Source organism: Acomys minous (genome assembly GCF_964271855.1).
Source record: "Acomys minous genome assembly, chromosome: 6".
Taxonomy (NCBI): domain Eukaryota; kingdom Metazoa; phylum Chordata; class Mammalia; order Rodentia; family Muridae; genus Acomys; species Acomys minous.
The window spans coordinates 54856370-54879311 of NC_140487.1; the positions used below are offsets into that span (position 1 = coordinate 54856370).

At 43.9% G+C, this 22942-nt stretch overlaps 1 protein-coding gene and 1 pseudogene across 7 annotated transcripts in view; one reads left to right on the plus strand and one right to left on the minus strand.

Annotated features, from left to right (window-relative positions):
• The window catches only part of LOC311599041 (large ribosomal subunit protein eL39-like), a 65827-nt pseudogene extending 49664 nt beyond the window's left edge, over positions 1 to 16163 (plus strand). The window contains exon 2 of the transcript in view: positions 12488 to 16163. The product of the transcript in view is annotated as a large ribosomal subunit protein eL39-like (transcript). The remainder of the gene's footprint in view (positions 1 to 12487) is intronic.
• Positions 1 to 22942, minus strand: part of CREB5 (cAMP responsive element binding protein 5) — a 394107-nt gene that overhangs the window by 71518 nt on the left and 299647 nt on the right. For all 6 annotated transcript variants that reach the window (XM_084787603.1, XM_084787605.1, XM_084787604.1 and 3 more), the window contains 2 exons: positions 22289 to 22415; positions 16171 to 16281 (listed from right to left, as the gene is read on the minus strand). In XM_084787603.1, coding sequence (XP_084643729.1) covers positions 16171 to 16281; positions 22289 to 22415 — 238 coding nt within the window. The remainder of the gene's footprint in view (positions 1 to 16170; positions 16282 to 22288; positions 22416 to 22942) is intronic.

A 22942-nucleotide genomic window follows, 5' to 3' on the forward strand; every position in this document is an offset into this window, starting at 1 on the left:
CTGGAACTGCATGTTGACGCTCCACCGGGCAGCTGCAAGGGAAGCTCTGGGAAACCCACCAGAAAGGTGCTCAGTTCCTCAGCGTGGTGAGGAATGCAGGACCTTATAATCAAGTAGAAGCCAGTGCAGTTGCCACGCGGCCAGGCAGGATGTTCAAATGATCGCACGGTGCTTAGAAGCCGAACACAGGAGCCAGGGGGCCACATGTACTGTGGAGTTTCTTTTACATGAGTAAATTTACATTTAGCTAACATTTAGAAATTTCAGGAAATGAATATTAAATAACAATGGAACATTAAAAGTAGCATTTCCTTTTCTCCCAAAACATTCATTCTATCTTCCTCGTTGCCTGTTTTGTTTTCTGAAAGGCTACATATATTGAAGAAGTTTTGACTGGAACCAATTAAGAAGTACACCATAGTAATTTCTTTTAGAGGCAATTATTAATGGAAGTAAGGAAAAGTGCTTTGCCTCATACGTCACTCAGGGTGTTACACAGTTTCCAGAGGCCTGCAGTACACTGGGCTCCCTGCATCCTTCACATGCTGTTCACCAAGGCCCGTCTCATTCTCTTGAGTCCACCTTCCCTGGGACGACTTGGAACGCTCCTTCAGAAGGAGGTCAGAGACTGATGATGTGCCAACAAGGAACATCATAACCAGCGGAAGGCCATGCGGCTGCTAAGGAACCCAATATCTGAGTGGCAGACGTTCCCAGCAGAACTAAAATACCAGGGAAAAGGGAAGCGGTCACTGGCAGATTCTGCTACTTAAAAAAAAACCCTGCCTATAAAACACCAGGGGCAAATTTTAAGAGACCTGAATTCTATGACCCAGAGGACAAACTTCACAGGTTCCTGGTTGCTTACTAACATTTTCACTGCCTCTGTTTGAGCTGTCTACCCTGTAATTCCGGAAATGTGAGCTAGATCGCAGTTGGTAGTAGGTAGGTAGGTAGGTAGGTAGGGAAAACCCACCTTTTTAGGCTCTAGTGCTTCTAACTGACATATCTGCCAGTGATTTGCATAATCCGAAGCACTCCTCCACTTCCTTTCTTCAGCCACCCAATGCAAACAAGATCTGGCTCAGGTTCCCTGAACTAATCCACACTAACACCATTTAGAAGGGAGGCTGTTCTTGTAAATTGGCAGAGCCAAATAAACTCCTTGCTGCACAAAGAGAAGTTTTAGTAGAAAGACCTTCGTGAATACATGCCAATAGGAGAGATTCTCTATCTAGGGTGCTTGCTGGACTCCAAAGCTGCGCCAAGTTAGGCAAACTTCAAAGGTTTTTGTTTTGTTGTTGTTGTTGTTTTGTTTTGTTTTTGTAAAGTAAGGGAAGGAATTTAATTCCCCCTCCCAATCGTCTGAATCCTAATAGATCTTCAAGACCCTGATCACGAACAACTTCACCAAGAGTGTAAGGCAGCCTCAAGCCCAAATTCTCCCTTGTCATACGCACGTGTTTACACTTGAAGTAACAAACTCAAGTAAATGAGCCTCCCTCTGAGAGTAGTGCGCACGAAAGTTATTTAGAGTTTGGGGTTGTGTCTTATGCATTGGTATAAAATCACAGCTTTGTCATAAAACAACAAATGTTTCCTGAATACACACGTGTGCGTGCGTGCGTGCGTGTGTGTGTGTGTGTGTGTGTGTGTGTGTGTGCGCGCACAGTGCACTTGCACACATTTTGTATTTTCCCTAGTATTTGGCATTACAGTTAGGGTCTCCCACATGCTTGGTGAGTGCTATACAACTGAACCCCCAGGCACATTTTTTTCACTTTTGTTTTGAGACAGCCCCTCTACGTTTCTCAGGCTGCCTTTGAATTCATTCTGTAGTCTGGATCCCTTTGTGTTTGTGGCCCTTCTGTTTCCAGGTCTGAAGTAGCTGGGGCTTACAAAGCCTGGACTAGTAGGCTCACCTAAAAAGAACCTTTTTATATAAGTGCATCTCTCTCTCTCTCTCTCTCCTCTCTCCTCTCTCTCTCTCTCTCTCTCTCTCTCTCTCTCTCTCTCTCTCTCTGTGTGTGTGTGTGTGTGTGTGTGTAGAGACTTAAACACAAAGGTTTTTTGCATGTAAGTCAGGCACAACATTCTACCACTGAGCTGCACTTGCCCAACCCCCCATTTGGAAACCCCCTACCCCTGAGCTATAAAAGCTTTGTCTTCCTCACATCCAATGCTGACCTCGCAAAGCCCACCTTGGAGTGAGGAAGACCGGGTACATGAATTTAAAAAGCTTGCTTTAATTAATTGCTTGCTTTAAGTAATTTGACCATTATGAATGGGTCAGTGGTCTTTCTCCTCCCATCTTCGGGATTAACAGGTGTATATTCTCCATGGAAAACCAACCTTTCCCACCCTTCATATTTGCTTAGACTAGCAAGTGCTGATGCATAGGCACTTCCATGTGATGGGGGGCTCCTATCTGTGCTGTGTTCTATGGGAACTACAGGCCACCGGTAACTATTAATACTTAAACTTTAGGCAATGAGACTCAGCACTGTATTTTACAATTTTATTTCTTTTAGTGACTTTAGAATTTAAATATCCATATGCCACTAGAAGCTACTGTACTATAATGCATGGGGAATCCCCTTACCTGGGGGTGCTGAGCAATCTCACCCCCTTTACCACTAAGGGAGATCCACAGTTCTGCATCTGTATCACCACACTTGACATCATGCTTAGCCACCCATTCATGCACCTGATTCCTCCATGACAGCGTAAATTCCTAAAGGCTTCCGTTAGCAACACCATGTCTTTATTGTTGTGTTTCCAATGACCAAGTGCTCAATAAAGACTTTTGGGCTAACAGATGAATGAGTGAGCTGATTGCCCCATAGAATACTAGAGACATTTCCTTACAACAAACCTGTTAACCAGATCTGTTGCAACTAAATGAATTATGACATTGCTGGTGACAAACTGTCTTTGCCTGAGGAAGTGACACAGCCCTTTATCTTATCTTCCATTACAAACTCACACTCTGTTTTATGCTGAGCTGGAATTTAGAACCATTTGTTTTTAGACAACTCTGGTCATTAAGTCATAGCTCTGTCCAGACTTGTTCCTCAAGAAAATTCCCAGGAGATGGAGTTTGCTACAGTGATGGAGTGAGATGAGCATGCTTTTGCTGTGATCCGGTATTCTTAAATAGATCAGCTGTTGAAATCCATTAGACTTGAAGATAACCAACTTTATACATTCTTTTATCATTCTCTTTCCAAAGGGCTTGCTAGCAAAGTGCTTTTCTAACAGCATCCTAGGGATACAGTTACCTGAGTTCAAGGGACTGAAGACCAATGTTGCTAACAATTAGCTGGACCACTTTTCAGAGTATAAGAGAAGTCCTTATTTGAACCAAGAATTATCCTAAGTATTTTAGAAGGAAAACACTACATTTGGAATGGCAGTACTCCTGTCTTGAGTATACAGTTGAGTCTCAGAGATAGACATATTCCAAGTATCTACAAAACTTAAAGCCACTTGTACAGCCCTAGTAAATGCTTATTTTAAGCAATGGAATTTAATATATATTGCTTGGTGAGCCTTTAGTCTTCTGTGTTATCTTATCCTTTGTATTCATTGTAACATTAAAATACTCAACGGCAAAGATAGTATTACGTTCCTATGATTAAGAACTCAGATCACTTATTCCTAAAGTCTAGTTAAGTATATAACAATTGCATGCTTGGAATTTGAAAACATTCTGCTTTAAAGTGTTTTGTAAAGCAAGTCTTTAACTATTTGAAAATAATTAAGGGATGTCTTTATTTTACACATTTTTTTTTTACCTCATCAGCAAAATCAAAGTAACATCTGCATAAATCCCATGGGTTCCTATACCTATGTCTCTACCGAGGACATGGTCATTAAAGGAAGCTGGGGCCTGAATTTTTTTTTTAAGATTTATTTATTTTATGTATATGAGTACACTGTCTTTATGCACACCAGAAGAGGGCACGAGATCACATTACAGATGGTTGTGAGCCACCATGTGGTTGCTGGGAATTGAACTCAGGACCTCCGGAAGAGCAGACAGTGCTCTTAACCTTGAGCCATCTCTCCAGCCCCAGCTGGGGCCTGAATTCTACTGGTTTATCACATCTTTGCTGAATGATCAGAAGTAAGTCACTCCCTCTTATAGCCCCACTTTCTGCTCTGCTCTCTGCAACCATAGGGTTTATATAAGCACGCTTTAATCACAAATTAAAATAGCAACAGAGGAGCATCCTTGGGAATGGAGATGAGGGAAGAAAACAACATGCTGAAACAAATTACTATGTGGTACGTGGTTTATCTTATTTAACCTCCAAAATGACCCAATAAAAGGAAGTCCTGTTCTCAGCTACCCCCATGTTTTAGAATCAGAAATGAAAAGAAAGCGAATAAAAGGTGAAACAGCTAGATCAGACAGCCCTGATTTGGTGCTGCTTCTTGATTCTCCAAGAGAAAATAGCTCTACCTCACGCATAATTTTAATATAACCAATAGTTCCTTTCCGAGGCTAGCCTAATGACTAGCGTGAAAGCGACTCAGATCCTAATATACAAACTGCATTTACTATTAAGGACACGTAAAGGTGGTGTTTTCTGACTCAGCATTCAAGATTTCAAACTTAAGTAAGCACTATTCCCTGGGTTCAAGTCCAGCTCCAGGAAGTGCGAGTTTCAAATCTTACTGCTCACGTTCTATGACCTGCAGTGATTTGAACTTCTGGGTGCAGCTGGGAGCTGAGCCCCCTATGCAGCACACGGTTCTTGTCCCTGGGTTCAGGGAAATGATGTATGCGCACAGGTTTGGACAGTACCTCAGGACCGTCAAGCCTCCTGACTGGTTTTAAAAGAAAGAGAGGATGCAGCACTGCACTGTTATTGTAGTGCTGCCTGCCTGCCTCTCTGCTGTTGCAGCAGTTCAATCCCCATGCCGTGTTTAGGTCATCAGAACAAATACTCAGCACTAAAAGGTCACATCAGAGGCCCATGTTTGCAGCCCAAATCACTGGACTGCCATTTTTTGGCTGCCTAGCTTTGGGCATTGTCCTCTAGATATGGATTCATATGCCTATGCAAATGAGATGGCCATGTCAGAGGATTAAACGGGATTAAACAGCACAGTGCATGGCACTACGTGGTTGAAGCGGTTTTCACGTAGTATTTCACTGAATCCCCACAACACAGAAGACAACAGAACCCATTGTCAACCTTCAGTGTGTATTTGATATGGCTGTATATTAATAATCCATATACATTCGTTAGACAAATAGATACTTGGTGCCAGGTATATGCCAGGTGTTTAGTTCTTTCCTTCAGGAAGCCAGACAGGTAAGGAGCTAAGAGCCAGGTTAACAGAGGACTCACTCAGCTTTAAAATGATTGACCTCCCCCATGAGGCCTAAGTTTCTCATACTTCCTGTTTAAAGCTTAGGCCTGAGAGTGGATTCAGCAGCATCCAGCCCTGGAGAATGATGGTGAAGTTTAGCCAGTATAAATTCTTACAGTGAGATGGCCAGAGATTGGCTTGGGAGAGAAGCAGGCATCTTTACTCCTACCCAGGGCATTGCGAGTGATACGAACACTGAAGCTACTTAGGTAAGTGTTTAAATGAAGAAAGGCCTGGTGGTGAGGGAAGCACAGAAGATGTGGTAGAGCCACAACGAGGAAGCCAAGAGCTTTGCAATAAATAGTGTGAGTAACTATAAAAATCAGAAAGCTTAAGGAGATTAGAAAGAAAACCACAACACACTGCTTCCAAGAAAAAGAGTGAGGTAAAACAAACAAAAAGTCTAGAAAAAAAAATGTACTGGAAGCATATTTTAAGGTGTGTACTTGAGCTTACAGAACAGAATCATAATTAGGGAAGTAAGGCAGGGGTGAGGGTTACCTAGTCAGAAACTGAAAAAAAATGCAATGACAAGACAGATTTCTCTGCACCACTCCCTGAGAACACTAGTGCCAAGTCCAGGTAAGAAAGACCACTTTTTCTGCTAGGGAGGCTGAAGGAAGAGAATTACTTTAGTTCAAGAGTTCAAGACTAGCCTAGGCAATGCAGCAAGACCCTGTAACAGGGAAGAGAGGAGACATGGGAGGAAGGAGAAAAGGGAAGAAGAGGACAGAAGAGAAGAAAGAAAATGTGTCTTAAAGCTGGAGAATAGAATCTTGAGGAAGCATCTCAGTAACACAGCAGGGTCCTGAGTTCAATCCCCAGCATGGTTGTGTGTGTGTATGTGTGTGTGTGTGTGTGTGTGTGTGTGTGTGTGTGTGTGTGTGTAGAGAGAGAGAGAGAAAGAGAGAGAAAGAGCAAAGCATCGTGCATAAAGCACACAGTTTTAAAGCACACGGTTTTAGTTCAGAAGAGAGTTAAGTAGACTAATACAGAAAATGATGTCCAACATTAGCCAAGCTACAGAAAATGCAAACAAAAACTGAGAAATATTTTGTTTCAAAAATAATAATGCTTAATATTCCTTAGAGGCTGTAAGATGGGAGCGTGTCGTGTTCTCCTGTATCACAGGGAGGAATAAGCTTGGTACAGATGTTAAGGACTTTGACAAGCACATATAGTATTTAAACTTTATTTCCTTTTGATCTATTAATTGTAATCCTGAGACTCTCTGCTAAGGAAACAATCAAAGGGGTAATTAAATAGTTTCAGGGTAGCTATTTGTTTTACTTTTGTGATCAAAGAACTATTTCTAGCAAAAAAAGATCCAAATATCCTGAGATGAAAATAACAGAACAGTTCATTTATATGTGATGCCCAAAGTATAAATTACGTAAGTATTAAAATGCTTTTTGAAGGATGCTTCATGATAGGAGCAAACACTCACAATATGAAAAACTCAAAACACAGGCAGTTAATATGCAATGTGGTACTAATTTTACACAAAAGGGAAAATACAAAAGGAAAATTTAATTTTAATTCATCTCTAAAAGTTTACTACCATATACTAACCATAGCTTAAGCTATTCAGGAATCTATGAAATCTACAAATTCATGTCTTTTTCTCCCCTTGAATTCTGTCTTAAGAAGATTTCAATACTAAAATGTCGATGCTGTTGACATCAAACTGCCTCACCTTCAGATGGTGTCCCTCCGTCATTGGCCTCTCTGGCAAGCGATGCTCTTGGCTGTGGCTGGCTGAACCCAGGGACTCATATAGATATTTGGTGAGTTGTGGGAAGGACATGACAAGCATCTCCTTGTCACAGGCTTGCCTGGATCCTGAAAATATCCCATGCATCGACCAATTATTTACGTTAAAAGCCAGCCTTTGCCTACAGCTTAAAAAAATAAAATAATCAAGGCAAGGGTAGCCACCATCATGGATGACGTATTAGGTCACCATAATACCTTGAAGTTAATCTATGTTATTAATCTATTTACTAGGAGCACTATGCATGTGGAAAGATACCAAACTAGGACATGGAACAAAGTCATCTTGGCCTCTGCTTTAAGGAGCCTACATAGTGGCACTGAGGCAGGAAAGCTGATAATGATCAGTGAGGGCTCCTTGGTGAGAAAAAAGAGAAGCAGAGGCCAAGCTGAGCCCATCCTCAAAGAAGGTATGACTTCTGCCCTCCCTCTTGCACACCTGAAGAGCCTTCCTGGGAGATGACACACTTGAGTGGAATCTGATAAAAGACAGTTTGCAGAGCCCCAGGGGACTGTGAGCAGAAAGGACAGAAGTGGGGTGGTCCAGGAAGCCAGATAGATGCTGGGAGTGGCACTGGGAAAGTGCCTGGAGAAGGAGCTGGGATGAGCAAAAGCCAGGCTGAAGCCTTGCATGCTGTGAGAACACAAGGCAGCATGCTGGCCGGCAGTGCCAACGAAGGACGTTCCATAAAACCGGGCAATGAGGGGCTGGAAAGATGGCTCAGTGGTTAAGAACACTGTCTGCTCTTCCAAAGGATCTGGGTTCAATTCCCAGCACCCACATGGCAACTCACAACTGTCTGTAACTACACTTCCAAGGCATCTGACACCTACATACCAATGCACATGAAATAAAACTAAATAAAAATTAAAAAAAAAAAAAGCAGGTCAATGAGACACTTGATGGGCTCTGAAATTCTACCTGCGTGTCCCTTACTCCTCAGGTCCCAGTTTATGCTCCAAGCTTCTTCCTTACTTGCCTGTGTGAGGACATGAGGCCACAGGTGCGCAACCATTTAAATGCACCTTCCATTTTCGTGACTGCAGAGAATTTGGAAAGGCATTCAGTTGACGGATGCTTGTATTGATGGGACTTAATTTCAAAAACCTTGTGGTACCTTGAGTTCATGCTAAGGTGAATATGACAGTCACATAGTACTCTGAGCTAACTTTTCAGATGAATGGGATACAAAGGGAATTTTAAAAGGATGCCAGTGGAGGAAAGGCACTTCATTACTTTAGACTTGAAGGCTGAATCCCTTTTGCTTCATTGATAAAACTATGCTTAATATCAACATTGTAGCTTCCATCATGCCCTAAGTCTGAGTTTCCTGACAACTCTTCTATCTCTAGCACATTAAAGAGATCTTAAGGCACAAAGCAAATGTTGGTTAGTTACGTTGGCCAAACTCTTGGAAAGTGTAAATTATATCCACTCCAAGAAAAGAAACCGAATTCTATTGCTGCAGACTAGGATGGCTAGGATTGGCCAGTAAGCAGATTTGCCCCGGCTTTTTTTTCTCTCCTTGGCTTTTGTGACACAAGCAGAGCTTGTTTGCACGGTGTTCTGATGCAGACAAGGAAACGTGTGTGCCTGTGTGCTCTCGCACGCACATACACAAACACACGGGGAGGACACGCCCGCAAGCTTTGACAGGGAATGTTCCCAACCAGACTGTGCGTTCCTTGTCCAGATGCGTCTGAGTTCAGGCTCGGGAACATTAAACTAACACAAAAAACAAGACCCAGCGATGCACGTGCTGGGCTGGAGGACAAGAGGCCCTGAGCGGTGGGGGATTGTATTTCACCTGTTGTCATGGTGACCAAACCAGGGTGGATACTGGCAGGGAGAGAAAGAAATAAAACCCAGAAGACAGTGAGTCCTAGGAGAATGTCTCGGTGTAGGGAGAGCCAGGAAAGAGATGGATCTGACTGAGAGGTTTTTTTTTTCCTTTTTCTCATTTTATTATGACAATGAGTGTTTGCTTGCACGTGTGTCTATGCACCATGTGCATGCCTGGGGCCTGTGAAAACGAGAAGACCACATCAGATTCTCTGGAAGTAGAGTTACAAGACAGTTGTGAGCCACCACGGATGCTGAGGTTCTCTGAAAGATCAGCCAGTGCTCTTAACCACTGAGCCATCTCTCTGGGTCTGAGAACTTTCTTTCCTGAGGCAAGGCCTCACGACATCATCTAATCAGGCCACAGTTTTGTAGGGAGACTCCTGTACTGGTCTCCTCAGTGCTGGAACAGCAAGACTGTGCCACGATGCCTAGCTAAGCTTAGCTCTTTTTTTTTTTTTAACATCCATGTATGCTTTAGCAGCCACAGCCCTTACCCAACACAATCCAGAACTCCAAAGGGCCAAACCAGATCCAAAAGAGCCTCAGGAAGACGGTGATGAGACATGGGGGAAAAGTTATTACCAGACTATTTGTACTAGAGGTCAAGTGGTATGGATTCCTAGGCTGGCTTGGAAATGGGATAACCTGACAGCCCCAGGTCTCCACCACCAAGTCTCACCACCAGCCAAAGAAATGGGCCCATGCCTTTGGTCCACCAGATGCCTTATTTTGTTTCCCAGCGGCATAAAAGGCAAGCACGCCCTCTCTTCTTGCCATACACTTTACAGCATCACCTTCTGCTCTAACAGCTCAAAGAAAGAGGCACCTGGGAAAGAATGCTGCCCACAGCTGCCTTGATGAGACAGCCCCAGGCTAGCACAGTGAGAGGGAACTACATTCAACTTGAAAATCGGGAATCCCGGGCAAGTTTTCCTCCTGTGACAAGTCTGCGACCTTAGACAAGTTATTGACTTGAACCTCAGACCTTTGTTTCTCAAAGGGATGGCTTTCCTTAAAATATTCCCAAGCCTCATTGGGCTTCATAATTTGTTGATAATCGCTAATTCTTGTTCTGAAGAGACGCGTCCTCTTCAGTTTGGGGGTCTGACTCATTGGGAACAAAATGCTATAGGAACTCATTCTGTCACTGTCCAGTTATCAAGTGCCAGCACCACCTTTCATCAGCTGCGTGTGCTTTCAAAACCTCTCAGACTCGCTCTCAGCAGACTGCTGAAGGGTTAAATGAGAAGGCATTACAACGTGTTTCCTATTGTTCCTGCCACATACAAAACAAGGGCTTCATTAACGCTGACAATTACTATTTTCTACCACGGTGCTCTAAGGAGGCACACCGACTGACTATAAAATGGGACACGTTGAATATATTAGCGCAAACATTCTCACGGACTCTTACATAATTCCTGTTAGTCTGCTCCTTGGGCAGTGGTTTTCACAAGAGAAAAGCAAGAGGGTTCTGAAAAAAAAAATGTATAGTCACTTTGTCCAGCCCCTCATCATGTTTTGATTACTAGCTGCAGGGACACATGGCCACTAGCATGACTCAAAAGTTAATGAGAGCTTCCTTAGAGTCAACTGCACTTCCTGCGAGGCTGGGGAGATTCTGCGCAGCAGACAGGGACTCATTCACTGCTTTTTCCTCCTGCACTTTTAGGAAATGGAACCTGGGCTGATTAAAGCCAACAGGCAAACCGAAGAGCTGCATTTCTAAGGGGGTGCCAGAGAGATGCAACAAGGAGGAGGAGGAGGAAGTGGGGGGGGGGGGGAAGGAGCATCGGGAAGAGGCTGCCTTTCAGAGGTATAAACTCCCCAGGCAGCTCCGCAGGGAGCCAGGGTTGCCTGTGATTTATCTGTTGGACAGTGGGCGGCCAAGGGGCACCACAGGGCAAACAGTCATCCCACTTGATAATTAGGGAGGGTAAAGGCAAACACAAGCACACCCAGGTTGACATTCAAAACAAAGTGAGTGTTTAACCAAGGCTTGCTCACTACCACCCTGATTCTCCGTCTGGAGTCTGCGAGGAAGAAGCCAGGAGCCAGCAGCAGCAGCACTGCCAGTGATTTATCAGTGGTACTGGGCAACAAAGCCACAGTCCAGGCTGAAAAACAGAGGTCCAAGAGGGGAACTCAGCTTGTGTTTTAGCGATGATTTGATCTTCCTCAGGCTCTTGAGGGTGTGGTCTCCCTGTTCTGGTAAAGGGCCTGTCTTAGACCTTGCTCCCATCCCTTAAAGGTCTTACCTCTCCAGTCTTTTATTTCTGCACACACACACACATACACACACACACTTAAGTACTTATTCAATTAACTGCCAGCACCCCTATAGATGAAGTATTGACAATCAATGACTGAAATGCAGCATGACTAGTCCATCAAAGTGGAAGAAATATCGTTAGCTATTGATTGCTTTCAATTCCTAGGAGAGGAATGGCATTCCAACTTCTGTTTTCAAATATATATATATATTTATATATATATATATTTCTCTTTGAGCAGCTCCTTGTCAGTCAAGTGAGGGTATATGGGCAAGGTGTAAACAATGGAGGTAGAATGTGTTGGGTGAAGAGGCAGCAGAGTTGGATCCATGATGGGGTCCACCAAGCTCTTGTTAAATGGAGGGGGACCCTCCAACTCTGTCATCTTGATCCGGAGGTCCAAACTAACCCAGATCCACCATCTGCATATACATGTACATTAAAGTAAATGATTTAATCCATTAGTTATTGACATTGGCTAACCCTGCCATGTTATTAATTCTAACATTCAATGTTGTGATTGAGGACTCTGGCATTTGCATGGCATGCATGAAGCCCTGGCTTCAATTCCCAGCACTGCATAAGTCAGGTAGGAGGGCACACATCTATAATCACAGTATTCTGGTAGATGGAGGCAGAAAGAGTCAGAATTCAAGGTCATTTTCCTAGGCTACCTAGGAAGTTTGAGGCCAGCTGGGCTACAGGAGACTCTGTGTCAAAGAAGACAAAACAGAAGACTCTTTGTCATTGGAACCGAAGACTAGGTTTTGCTAAATGATGTGTTGCTCACTGAACCAGTTTTTAAACCTCTTTTCACATGCTATGAAGTAGGGGTAACACACTTGGTCATGTGCTTTCTGGGACGAAGTCAGGCTCAGCCATCTACAACTTTTTCCCCCCAGGAGCAATATTGTGCAGCCTTCACTAACCCTGTTCAAACTGGAGGTGAAAGCAACAGAGCAGCCGGAGCCTTTGAGGACAGCTGGGCCTATGCCATCATTCACTGGAACTAGCTTTTCACTGTGGTAGTCACCTAATTTACAGTGAGACCCAAGACAGGGACACCAACACCGTCCTGCAGCTCACTCACCTTCCAGACTTACTACAGATTCCTTTACAACAAAATCCCACCCAAAGTTATATAGAATTTGTCTGATTCCCACTAAAAGAAATTTAGTATCATCCCCTGCCATTGTGTGTTGTGCATCAGACTCGGCTTCTCACCACGTTTTCTCACAAGACTTTTAGAATCAAGTGATTCCTGGTCAAGAAACAAAAGCAAAGTCGCCCTATTCCTCAATGGACTCAGATGAAAACTGGTAGCAATATTGGGTACCACTCCAAGAGAAGACACTGGAGGAGAACGAAGCTGGGACTATAAAGATTCACAGGATGGCAAGACTGAGTCTTTATACTGCATCATGGTCGTCAGTCGATCCTACCAGATGGAATTCAACATTTTTAACCTGGAGATTTGGTCCTGTCTAAATTGGGGGTGTGGTTTGTCCAGTAATAAAATGTAGAACGTTAAAAGAAAGAAAGGAAGGAAACAATCTAGTATCAAACACTTGGGAAGTTGAGGCAAGAGAATCAAAAGCTTGAAGCCAGCCTGGCTTACCTAACATGCTCAAAGTGAGGTTGGGTAACTTAACTTTTCATCAAAATTAAATAAAAGAAGACCTGGAGGTGTAGTCCATGGACCATTCAAAGAAAGATAAAAGAGAAGAAAATAAAAACAGCAAAGAAACAAAGGAATAAAATTTCCGAACTCATATATACTCCTACTCCTGTGCTGCAGACTGGAAAGATGCCTGTCCCATAATGCTTTGCACTGGCCTTACTTCCGATTTAGACACCCAGAAGCCAAGAATCTGTGGGAAGATCTTGTAATTTAGGGTGATTAGAAAGATGGAAGGGTGTCAGTGATTTCAACACATCCACGGTCCTCAAATGGAAGCCTATATGTCTGTATACACTTGTATGGCTGTGGACAGGAAGCTCACTAGGAACCTATACAACTTTTAACCAATACCCGGTCAGCACTATGGTAAAGGTAGATATAAATCAAAGACTAGCACACATGCTTTTTAGTTAAACTGTCCCAAATTAGTGCACCCTCAAGTTTGGTAAGGACCCCTATTTTTCTCAACAGAGAATGGATGACGTCCAGCAAGGTAGACAGATGCGGATCTAATGGGCAATTTCTGCTCAGGGAGCCTCCAGCCAAGTTGTACAGTGAAATAAGCCTCCCTTTATGATTTTCATCCACCTCCAAGTTCAGGATGGTGGCTTTTGTCAGGAGCCAATGGGGAATCTGAAACGGAGCCTCTGACAGAACATCCTCTGGAGAGCCAGGCTGTAGCGGCGAGGTGAGGGCAGCTCCTCCTTGGTAGCTGTTTTCTAGCGTGCTCTGAGAACACACCCTGCCGAGGACATTCATCACAAAGGCCCATGTGTGACCTTAGGAAAAGTCCTTGAAAACAGTGAAACAAGAGTCTCCATTGAAATCTGGAATCCATTCCAGTCTCACACAGGAAGAAAATTAGGCATAGAACAACAAAGCCTGCAGTTCAGGGAAACCTGGGGAGGCTCTGGCTGACATTAAAATCATGGAAGACTTTTTTCCCCCCTTACTGCTTGGTACTTTGTAACATTTTTTTTCAATCTGTGCAGCCCAAAAGCTGCTAGAATATAGTGTATGGTTAAAAGACGGCAACGACTGAGTAAAGCAGTTTGAAAAACGAACAGAACAGGAACAGAAATGCTGATTGACCAGGTCAAGTCCACCTGACACTTTCCCAAGCTGCTATAGGGAAGCTATTCCTCCAACATTCGCAGCCAACGCTGCTGTTTTCCCCTCAGGGATAGTGTATTGGTCACTGCAGGGCCAGCAGAGGTTAACAGCTGGAGGCAAAGAGAAAAGCCTGCTTCCCAGGCACCGATTCTGAGATCAGGTTCATGAGTCCAGACATCACCAGCCTGGAAATATTTATTCACTTAGAACATGAATCAGCAGCGTGGTGCTCACTCTGTGTGTTTAACTCAGCGAGCATTTGTGGGGTAACACTGGTTTTTTTTTATAAGAACAGACCAATTCTCTTTTGTTCCCCAGCTGACGTTACTCAGAACTAATTTGCCATATCATGTGATTCAGTTCATGTACGTAAATAATCATACACCTGCGCCACCTTTGGAAGCATTTTCCTTCTTGGGCGGCAAGAGAAGAGGTGGGAAATTTTTTTTCTTTTACTTTCTTTTTTAGTTGAATAGTGACTTTAAGACTCAGTAATAGTCGATTGTCTGGGACACGTGGTTTGAAATCATATTTTTGCATCTCTTCTCTAGTTTGTCTGTAAGAAGAACACATATTTTGCACCAAGTAGGAAGATCCTGTAGCTGGAAACAGAAGGTAGCAGACACAGCCCCAACACATTTACTCACACATATACAAATAGTTGAATTCTGTTTCTTTTTTGTTTCTTCTTAAGCACCTTTATAGTTCATTTTTATTTTCCTTTCAAAAGGAGGCCGGTAAATGGCGTTACTTTGGTCTCCAAAACAGATGCCAGTTTGAACTTTATTTTGCCAGCAAGTATTTGCTTTGGCTCCGTGGGGGCTTGAACTGAAAAATATTTGCCGATTCCAAAAAGACTTAGCGAGTTTTGCTGTGGCTGCTGTGCCATCTGGCACATCACAGGGCCTGTGGTGGTGCAAAGAGAGCTTTCTTGACCACAGTTTGCATTTACCCAGGGTAGCCAGCACTGGGGGTTCGGTTGATTCCTGGGGTCAAAAAATTATAGGTCAAATGGGTGAGGCTCCCAAAAATAAGTGACAAAGCAGACTGGGGAGGGGGGGCATTAGAACAGACTCCACAGCCCTGCAGCATGACAGCTAACTTTCAGAAAATTTCAGAGCATCCTCACGATGACTGCCAAACATAAGCCAAGCTGCCCATCAGACGCATACCAGACACATGCTCACTTCCTGAAAGCACTGCCCTTACCTTATGCAAAAAAAAAAAAAAAAAAAAAAAAAAAAGCAAAGAAAGGAAATATGCAGTGTGTTTCAGCCATCTGATGTGAACTATGGTGTTGGAATGTAACTATATTAGAAATGAATGAACTACTTCCTGTAGCTCTGCTAAATAATCTCAGAAAATCCACTTTATGTAGCTAAGACAGATGAGAACTTCCTTTATTAAGACCCAGTAGGATATAGACACACAGGTCCATCTCGGACTATTGGTAGACTGACCTCAGTGCCCCCCAAATACCATAGGTTAAGGGTCACTGAAGGTTGTCAAGTGTGGCTATGCCTTTCAAGTAAAGATGGCCAGAAAATAAGACTTCCATCTTTCAAACCAGTATCAAACCTAAGAGCTATGTCAAATAATTAATAATAATAATAATAATAATAATAATAGTAGTAGTAGTAGTAGTAGTAGTAATAGTAATAATGCAGTATTCCTATAACTGTGGACACTTAGGAATTAAAGGTCTGTTTTAATGCATTGGATAGGAAAAGTGACATCAAAGATATAACTAGGTTATAGAGGAGTTCTATAGCACTTTGCTATTTCACACAATGAGCAGATAAACACATAGCTGGCCATATTCTACCCTAATTCCTATACACCTCTCCAAATTTCTCAGCACCGCCTTCCTTAACATCACATGCCAATCACATGTTGAGGCCCAATTATCTGATGCCTAAAACCTGTAACAAATGCCTGGAAGACAAAGCCAATCTCTCAACCCATCTTTCCAGAGAAATACCTATTTACTAGAACCAAGACGGCACACTCTCTTAGCTGAGGTTCGGAATTAGAACAGAGCACCATGTTACGATCTGCACGCAAGGTGTAATGAAAGGGCGGCCGAAGCTCTTATTTACCATTTTGGCTTCTGAGTGCATCGGCTGAACTTGGGGAGAAGCACAGGGGTTGCTGAGGTTCGGGCCTTGCATGCCCATGATGCTGGAGTTCACTGACATTTGTCTCTCCATCTAAGAAGAAAGAAAGGAACACGGTTAGAAGAGTGAAAAGGGCAGCGGAGGCTACAGACGAAGCTGCACTTTGCTTCAGTCGGGGTCAGGAGAGGTCATCAAGCACTTCACTGGAGAGCCAAGAAACCACAGGCTTGGTGTAGGGAGTAGTGCACACTTGAATCTTGAGCCTGAAACTTGTTAAAGAAGCCCCTGTTCTGTGTGCTCTGAAGATGATTCCCCATGCCAGAAAGAACCACCTGGTCTGGCAGACATGGCCAAAGAAAACGACCAAATGTTTCTACTTTGCTACGCACTTCAACCTTCACCAATCCTATTTATTTTTGTTGCTATAAAGAAGAATATATGCGTAAAATGTTAAAAGATTCTATAATACACTTAAATGGTTGCCTTAGGAGGCCTTTGGCATTAGTTTACCTGAAATTTTATATAGTAAACACGAATCATTTGGCACTAAGAAAAAAATCACGTTAATTTTAAAGCAACTGTATCTCCTGCAGTTATAGTGCATTAACATGATCAAAAGGGCCCAGGGCATGGTGACATGGGCCAGTAATCCCTGCACTTGGTGAGCAAAGGTGGCAGGAACGTGACTTAGAGGTCACTATAGGCTACATAGGGAATTCTAGGCCAGCCTGAGCTCCACAGTAATACTCATCTCAAAAACAAAACAAAAACAGAACCTTAACCCCCACTCCCCACTACCACCCTACCCAACACACACACAGACACACACAGACACACAGAGACATACATACATACATACATACATACATACACACACACATACACACACACAGACACACAGAGACATACATACATACATACATACATACACACATACACACATACACACATACACACACACAGACACACAGAGACATACATACATACATACATACATACATACACACATACACACATACACACACATACACAGACACACAGAGACATACATACATACATACATACACACATACACACACACACAGACACACAGAGACATACATACATACACACATACACACACACAGACACACAGAGACATACATACATACATACATACATATATACATACATACATACACACACACACATACACACACACTAGTTGCTCCTAGCCTATCTCCTACTCTTAACCTGGCCAAGATTCCACACAGCTATAGTGTCAGCTGCAGAGCAGGCTCAGGCTCTCCATAGGAAAGATAGAAGCTGGGGTGGGGATTGCACACCACCTGTGACCAGCTTCATTCATGTGCCCTCTTGCTAGCCTACCACTGCTTAGAATTAGCAGAATGCTATACCTGAGCATCGCTCTGGCATCTTCAGGGGATCCTGTTGGGTAGTTACAGATTGAGGACACTACCTGATGTACTATGGAGTAGGTGTCTTTCTCAATTTTAGACCTTCTGGGATTTTGGATCATTTGCATGTACTTAACGAGATACCCAGGGGACAGAAGCCATGTCTAAACATGAAACCCATTAATGTTTTTTTTATATAGTTAATATACTAAACTGTACTGCTCCTGCCCTCAAAAAGTTTCAGAATTTGAATTTACAGATTAATCAACTTGCATAGCAAAATTTCTGCATCAGTACAGAAAGAATGCCCGTGATCATAATATTTTCTTTTAAGAAGAAAATGAGTACTTTTCAAACAATGAATGAGATCAAATATACTTATATCATGCAGAAAGTAACCAGGCTTTCTGTCGGGGGCAAATTGATGCTTCACTGTATCTCTACCAAAGGGTAGAAATGTGCTTAGAAATCTGGGGATGCCCCATACCCTAACTTAGCCTGTGTGATTTTGGGAAGCAGAGAGTTTTTTAAGGATGAAGGTTCAAAGTGGAGTGTGGAAACTTCCCTAAGGGGCCAGCTTGAAAGCCATCTTGAGGTAAACGGTCACAGAAAGGTCGCTTAGGTTGTTGGGCTTCGGTGACTGTGGTTTCTTTTGCATTGACCCCTGGCACAGACATATGGTTATTATGCTGTTTTGTGCAGTCAGGTGGTGCCAGCTAAAAAGCTTTCTTCTGAGGTGAGTACTCAGCCTTCTCTTAGCAGTGAGCAGCTGACCTGTTATCCAGCAGGGGTGTGGGAAAGGTGTCCAGAGAAGCTAATGAAGGCCAATTTCCCCGAGGCCTTGACGACTCAGCAAAATTTCACATCCACTCCCACATGCGCTCTAACTCTCCAGGCAGCCTAGGTACTCTATTTTTAAATCATTTGAGTTGTGATAAAATATACTTAACACAAAATTTACCATTTAACCCGTTTTAAGTGCTCTTAAGTTGAGTATCATTAAGAACATTTGCAGGCTGTAATTAAGCTGTGAAGAATTCAAGAAATGTGCCTTACATAGAACTTTCACCCCCCAGAGGCCAGGCAGTAAGAGAAACGGAGCAGTATCAGACCTTTATCCCAGCGAGGACTCTATAGAGAGGGAGGTTAAAACCCAGGTGGGTTTGCTTTCCAATTTCTAAAGGGATAAAATATTCCAGCTATGAGGTGAGAACAGCCTGATTAAGGCTTCCTGATGAGGAATCAGCAATCGGGTTCATTTCTTTATAAAAACAAACAAACAAACAAAACAAACCATAAACTGTCTAGGATCGTTTCTGCTCCCGTTACACAAAACACTGGTTCTGAACAGGCTGACTTCCTGTATCTGTTGAAAAGACAATGTTGGCTTTCTATCTTGCCACGACTTTCAGGTAGACTATAAGCAAGCGCCAGTTCAAGACAAGCATCCTGGGCTTTGCTGTGCCAGTGTCGAGCCTGCACCATAAGCCTGACTTTAAAAAGCCGTTGGGAAACAGAATGGCTCTGCGGAGTGCCCAGCAGCATTTTACCACTGTAAGTAAATCACCCAGGCAAGGCTTAGGGTGTAACTCCGTGGTAGAGCATCCCAAAACATATGGCGGCCCTGGCTCCCATCTCCAGCCTCACAAAAACACCCATATGAAGGATTCCCCTCTCTGCTCACACTAGAGAGCAAGAGCTAGAGTGCCTGCAGGATAAATGGCTGTCTATTTCTCCAATTTATGAAAGCAGATGACTTCCAAGCTGATAGGAAGTCACTACTGGAAGTTCTTGAAGGCAGCACCTTCCTCATACTTACTGCATCCTTAGCATCTAGCAGGTTGTGGTGCGTGCGCGCGCGCGCGCGCGCGCACACACACACACACACAAAGTGCTCAACAAGGTGTGTGGAATGAATGAATGAATGAATGAATTAATTAATGGGTATATCATGTACTTTGGATCTAGGCTTTGTGATGGGTGTGGCCTGGCAACATGCACCATAAAGCAGTTAAGAATCTCTCCTTCATCTAAAGACAGCCTCGAGGATGATGCCCAGAGCCTTAGGATTTCCCCGTGGGAACCTCCAAGGGAAGGAGCAGCCCTTAGATTGTTCAGGAGACAGTCTCAGCACAGGAGCTGGTCACATGACTGGGGAAGATGAACCTGGATTTCCAGGGCCTGGGGAACCCTAGGATTATTCCTTTGAGGTTTTACTTCAGTTTTCATGGATAGCTTTACATCCCTGAAGCTAAGCACTATTGATACTTTGAGCCGACTACTTCTGTGTTGAGAGTGTCCTGTATGTTGTAAGACATTTAGCAGCGTCCTTGGCATCCATTAAGCACCGTACTTCCTGCCCCATTCCACCTGCAACATCCAACAGTGTCTCCAGATACTGCCTAATATCCCCTGCGGGATACATCGCCCAACAGATACATCGCCCTCCCACCCTTGCTGAGAATCACTGCTCTGGGATGACACCTGCTGTCATGACAGCCGTATGCTGCCATGGACTCTGGTTCGGGGACTTCCGCTGGGCCATGCTTCTGATGGTGTGTCTACAGCAGTTCTTGACCATTCACCTGAATCTTTTGCTCTCAGGATAGCAATCTTTTAGGATGGAAACTTTACACACTGGGGCATCAGCTGTGGGCCAAGCTGTGTGATAGGATGAAGTGGAAAACGGTGCTCTGTTTCCAGGGCTTCCAGCACCCAACTCATTCCTGGAAATGAAAACTTAACTATGTAGAAATAAAAAGATCTCTGTCATGGTGTTTTTCTATGTGTTGCTTAGCAATTCTGAAGAGAACATTATTTTGGGCAAGCGGGACGCAGAAGCTGAGTGAGGGCAGCTCATGGTTGGAACCTCTGCACAATTAGCTGAAGTGAACAAAACCAGGGATTTATGTATTAATAGTGCTGTTCTCCTAGGTCAGCCGGTCTAAAGAGAACGACCAGCTCCTCCACTTCAGCTTACCCCACAGACAACTAAGTGAGCCAGCCACTCAATAGGAGTACTCTGATCTACTTGGTGTGAATTGGCATACAGGCTCCACCCACAACCTTCGCTCACTCGTCGTCACATCACAGGAGCCGGCACTAAGCCTTCAGCTGCTTCACCCCTCTAACTTCTCATCTAAGTGAGCTTTTCAGAAATTATGCCAACCGGGATCCCCCTGGGGTTACTGTGAGAACAAAGGGGCGCGGCTAGGTTGACAGCACCTTAGGGTGCTAAGACGTTCGTGCTCAGTGTGCTGTGGGAGAGTTGCTAGCTGGCTGTTATACTGTTTCTAGGGCCTCCAAGCGTTCCCATGGTCCTGTTCATTAAAACACAATGCCAGGGCCAGAGAGGAAGATGGAAAGGGAGAAAGCCCTGAAGAAGGAGAGCAACAGGGGAAGCAGTATACCTAATATGCTAATTAAGGTCAGGTGTAATTGTGCATGCTTGATAACCAGCACTGAAGGGGGAGGTGAGTTCAAAGCCAGCCTGAGCTGTGTAGGAAGACCCTGGGTTCAACCGAAATCAGTAAAGCAGGAGTGAAATTTAGCCCTTGACTCTATCATCTACCAACTGTACATCCTTAGGCAGGAAACGGGACCCTGTGAGAGCCCACTATTTCCTCTGTGACAACAGCACACGTGTATGAACTTCAGTGATTTGCCGTGAATGAAAAGAGAATGTGCCCATCGTTTTGTGGTTGAAAGAAGAGAAGACTTTGGAGCTAGGGTTCCTGAGTCCAAAATCCAGCTGCTCTGCTTCTCGGATGAGCAAGTCACTGCCCTAGCTGCCTTCGCTCAAAAGATGGGGACCATTACAGACCTCCTCGGAGGACTGTTTCTTGTGCTGATGATGCGCTTGCAGAGGGATCAGCATATAGCAAACACTCAGTAGATGCAACCATTTGTAGAGCATGATGTGCATACATCCAGATTACCAGGTATTACATGTAATCCTTGTTATTAATGCTCAGGTCCTGTCTAGAGCCATCACTGTCCATTTGATGGTCCTCTATATGATTTAAGATGGGGACTTGGGGCTGCAGTCACCCCTTGGTATTTACCCAAATGAGCACTAGAACACCAGTCTCTGCTTTGATGCCAAAATCTGTGCCTGCTCAGTCCCTCCTACAAGATGGCACAGTACTTGCATATAATCTGCCCCTCCCTCCCATTTATTCTATACCATCTTATCCTACCTAATACAATAATGATGCTCTGTAAAAAGTTGTCTAACTGCATCATTTTGGAATACTATCAAGGAAAAAATTCTGTACATGTTCATAAAATACGCGTTAAAAAAACCTAGTGTTCATAAAATACGTGTTAAAAAAACCCCCAATACTTCCAATCCATGGTCAGCTGAACTGTGGGTATGGAATCACAGATGGAAGGCTGACTATCGCTATAAAACAATATCTCCATGAGCAAATTCCATTCCTTGGGTGTGGCAGGCTCATTTGCCATCAACAGGTGGAATAGACCCTGCCCCACAGCAAAGCCCCAAAGGACAGGAAAATGCCTAAGGGTGGGCACAAGAGTACCCTGAGCATCATGGTCCACAGCTCAAATGCACTCAAAGGTAGTTACCTTTTTCCCACCCAGCTCAGATCTCAGCTCCTACTTTCCTTCCTAACGCCTCAGTACTAGTGGGGAATAACTACAAGGCCCCCCATCCCCACTCACACCCCGAAAATGCTTACAGGCATCAAGACGGCAGAAGATCCTGGCATGGTGGGGTTGGGCAGGGTTCCAGGCATGGAGGCTGGCATGGGCTGCCTCTGTCTGTTGTGGAGATGGAGCAGAGATGATAGAGAGCCTGGGACAGGCCTGGGAAACAAAGAGAGAGAGAGAAAAAAAACCCACATTATTCCTGATGGCCTGGGTCTGTTACCCAGCTTCCAAAACCAGTGGGGACAACCAACATCACAGGCAAACAGATCGGATCCTCTGATGGGAGAGCCACATAATTGAGGATATTAGGGAAATAATAACAAATAAAATACATGCCTGGCTTCCTCTGCCGCTTCCTAGTTAATACATCAAATTCTACTTCATTTCCTGAGCCGTTATCTAACTGATGTTCAGTGGAAACATGTTGGTGTATCTCTAATAGTCTCTGCTTCTAAGGAAGAACGTCTGAGGCAGAATGCCCAGTTTCTTCCAGTCTCGGCCTCTGGAGTGTCCTGGTGTTGAGGATCTAGGGACCTGGGTATGGCAGTCCACACCTCTGTCCTGGAGCCCACCTGGCTATGTCTACTCCACGGTTGTGCCACAGTTGCAGAGTAAACTCCATTCCTGTATTCCTGGCAGAAATACATTTGGATTTTTTTTTTTTTTGGTGTTTCCACTATGAG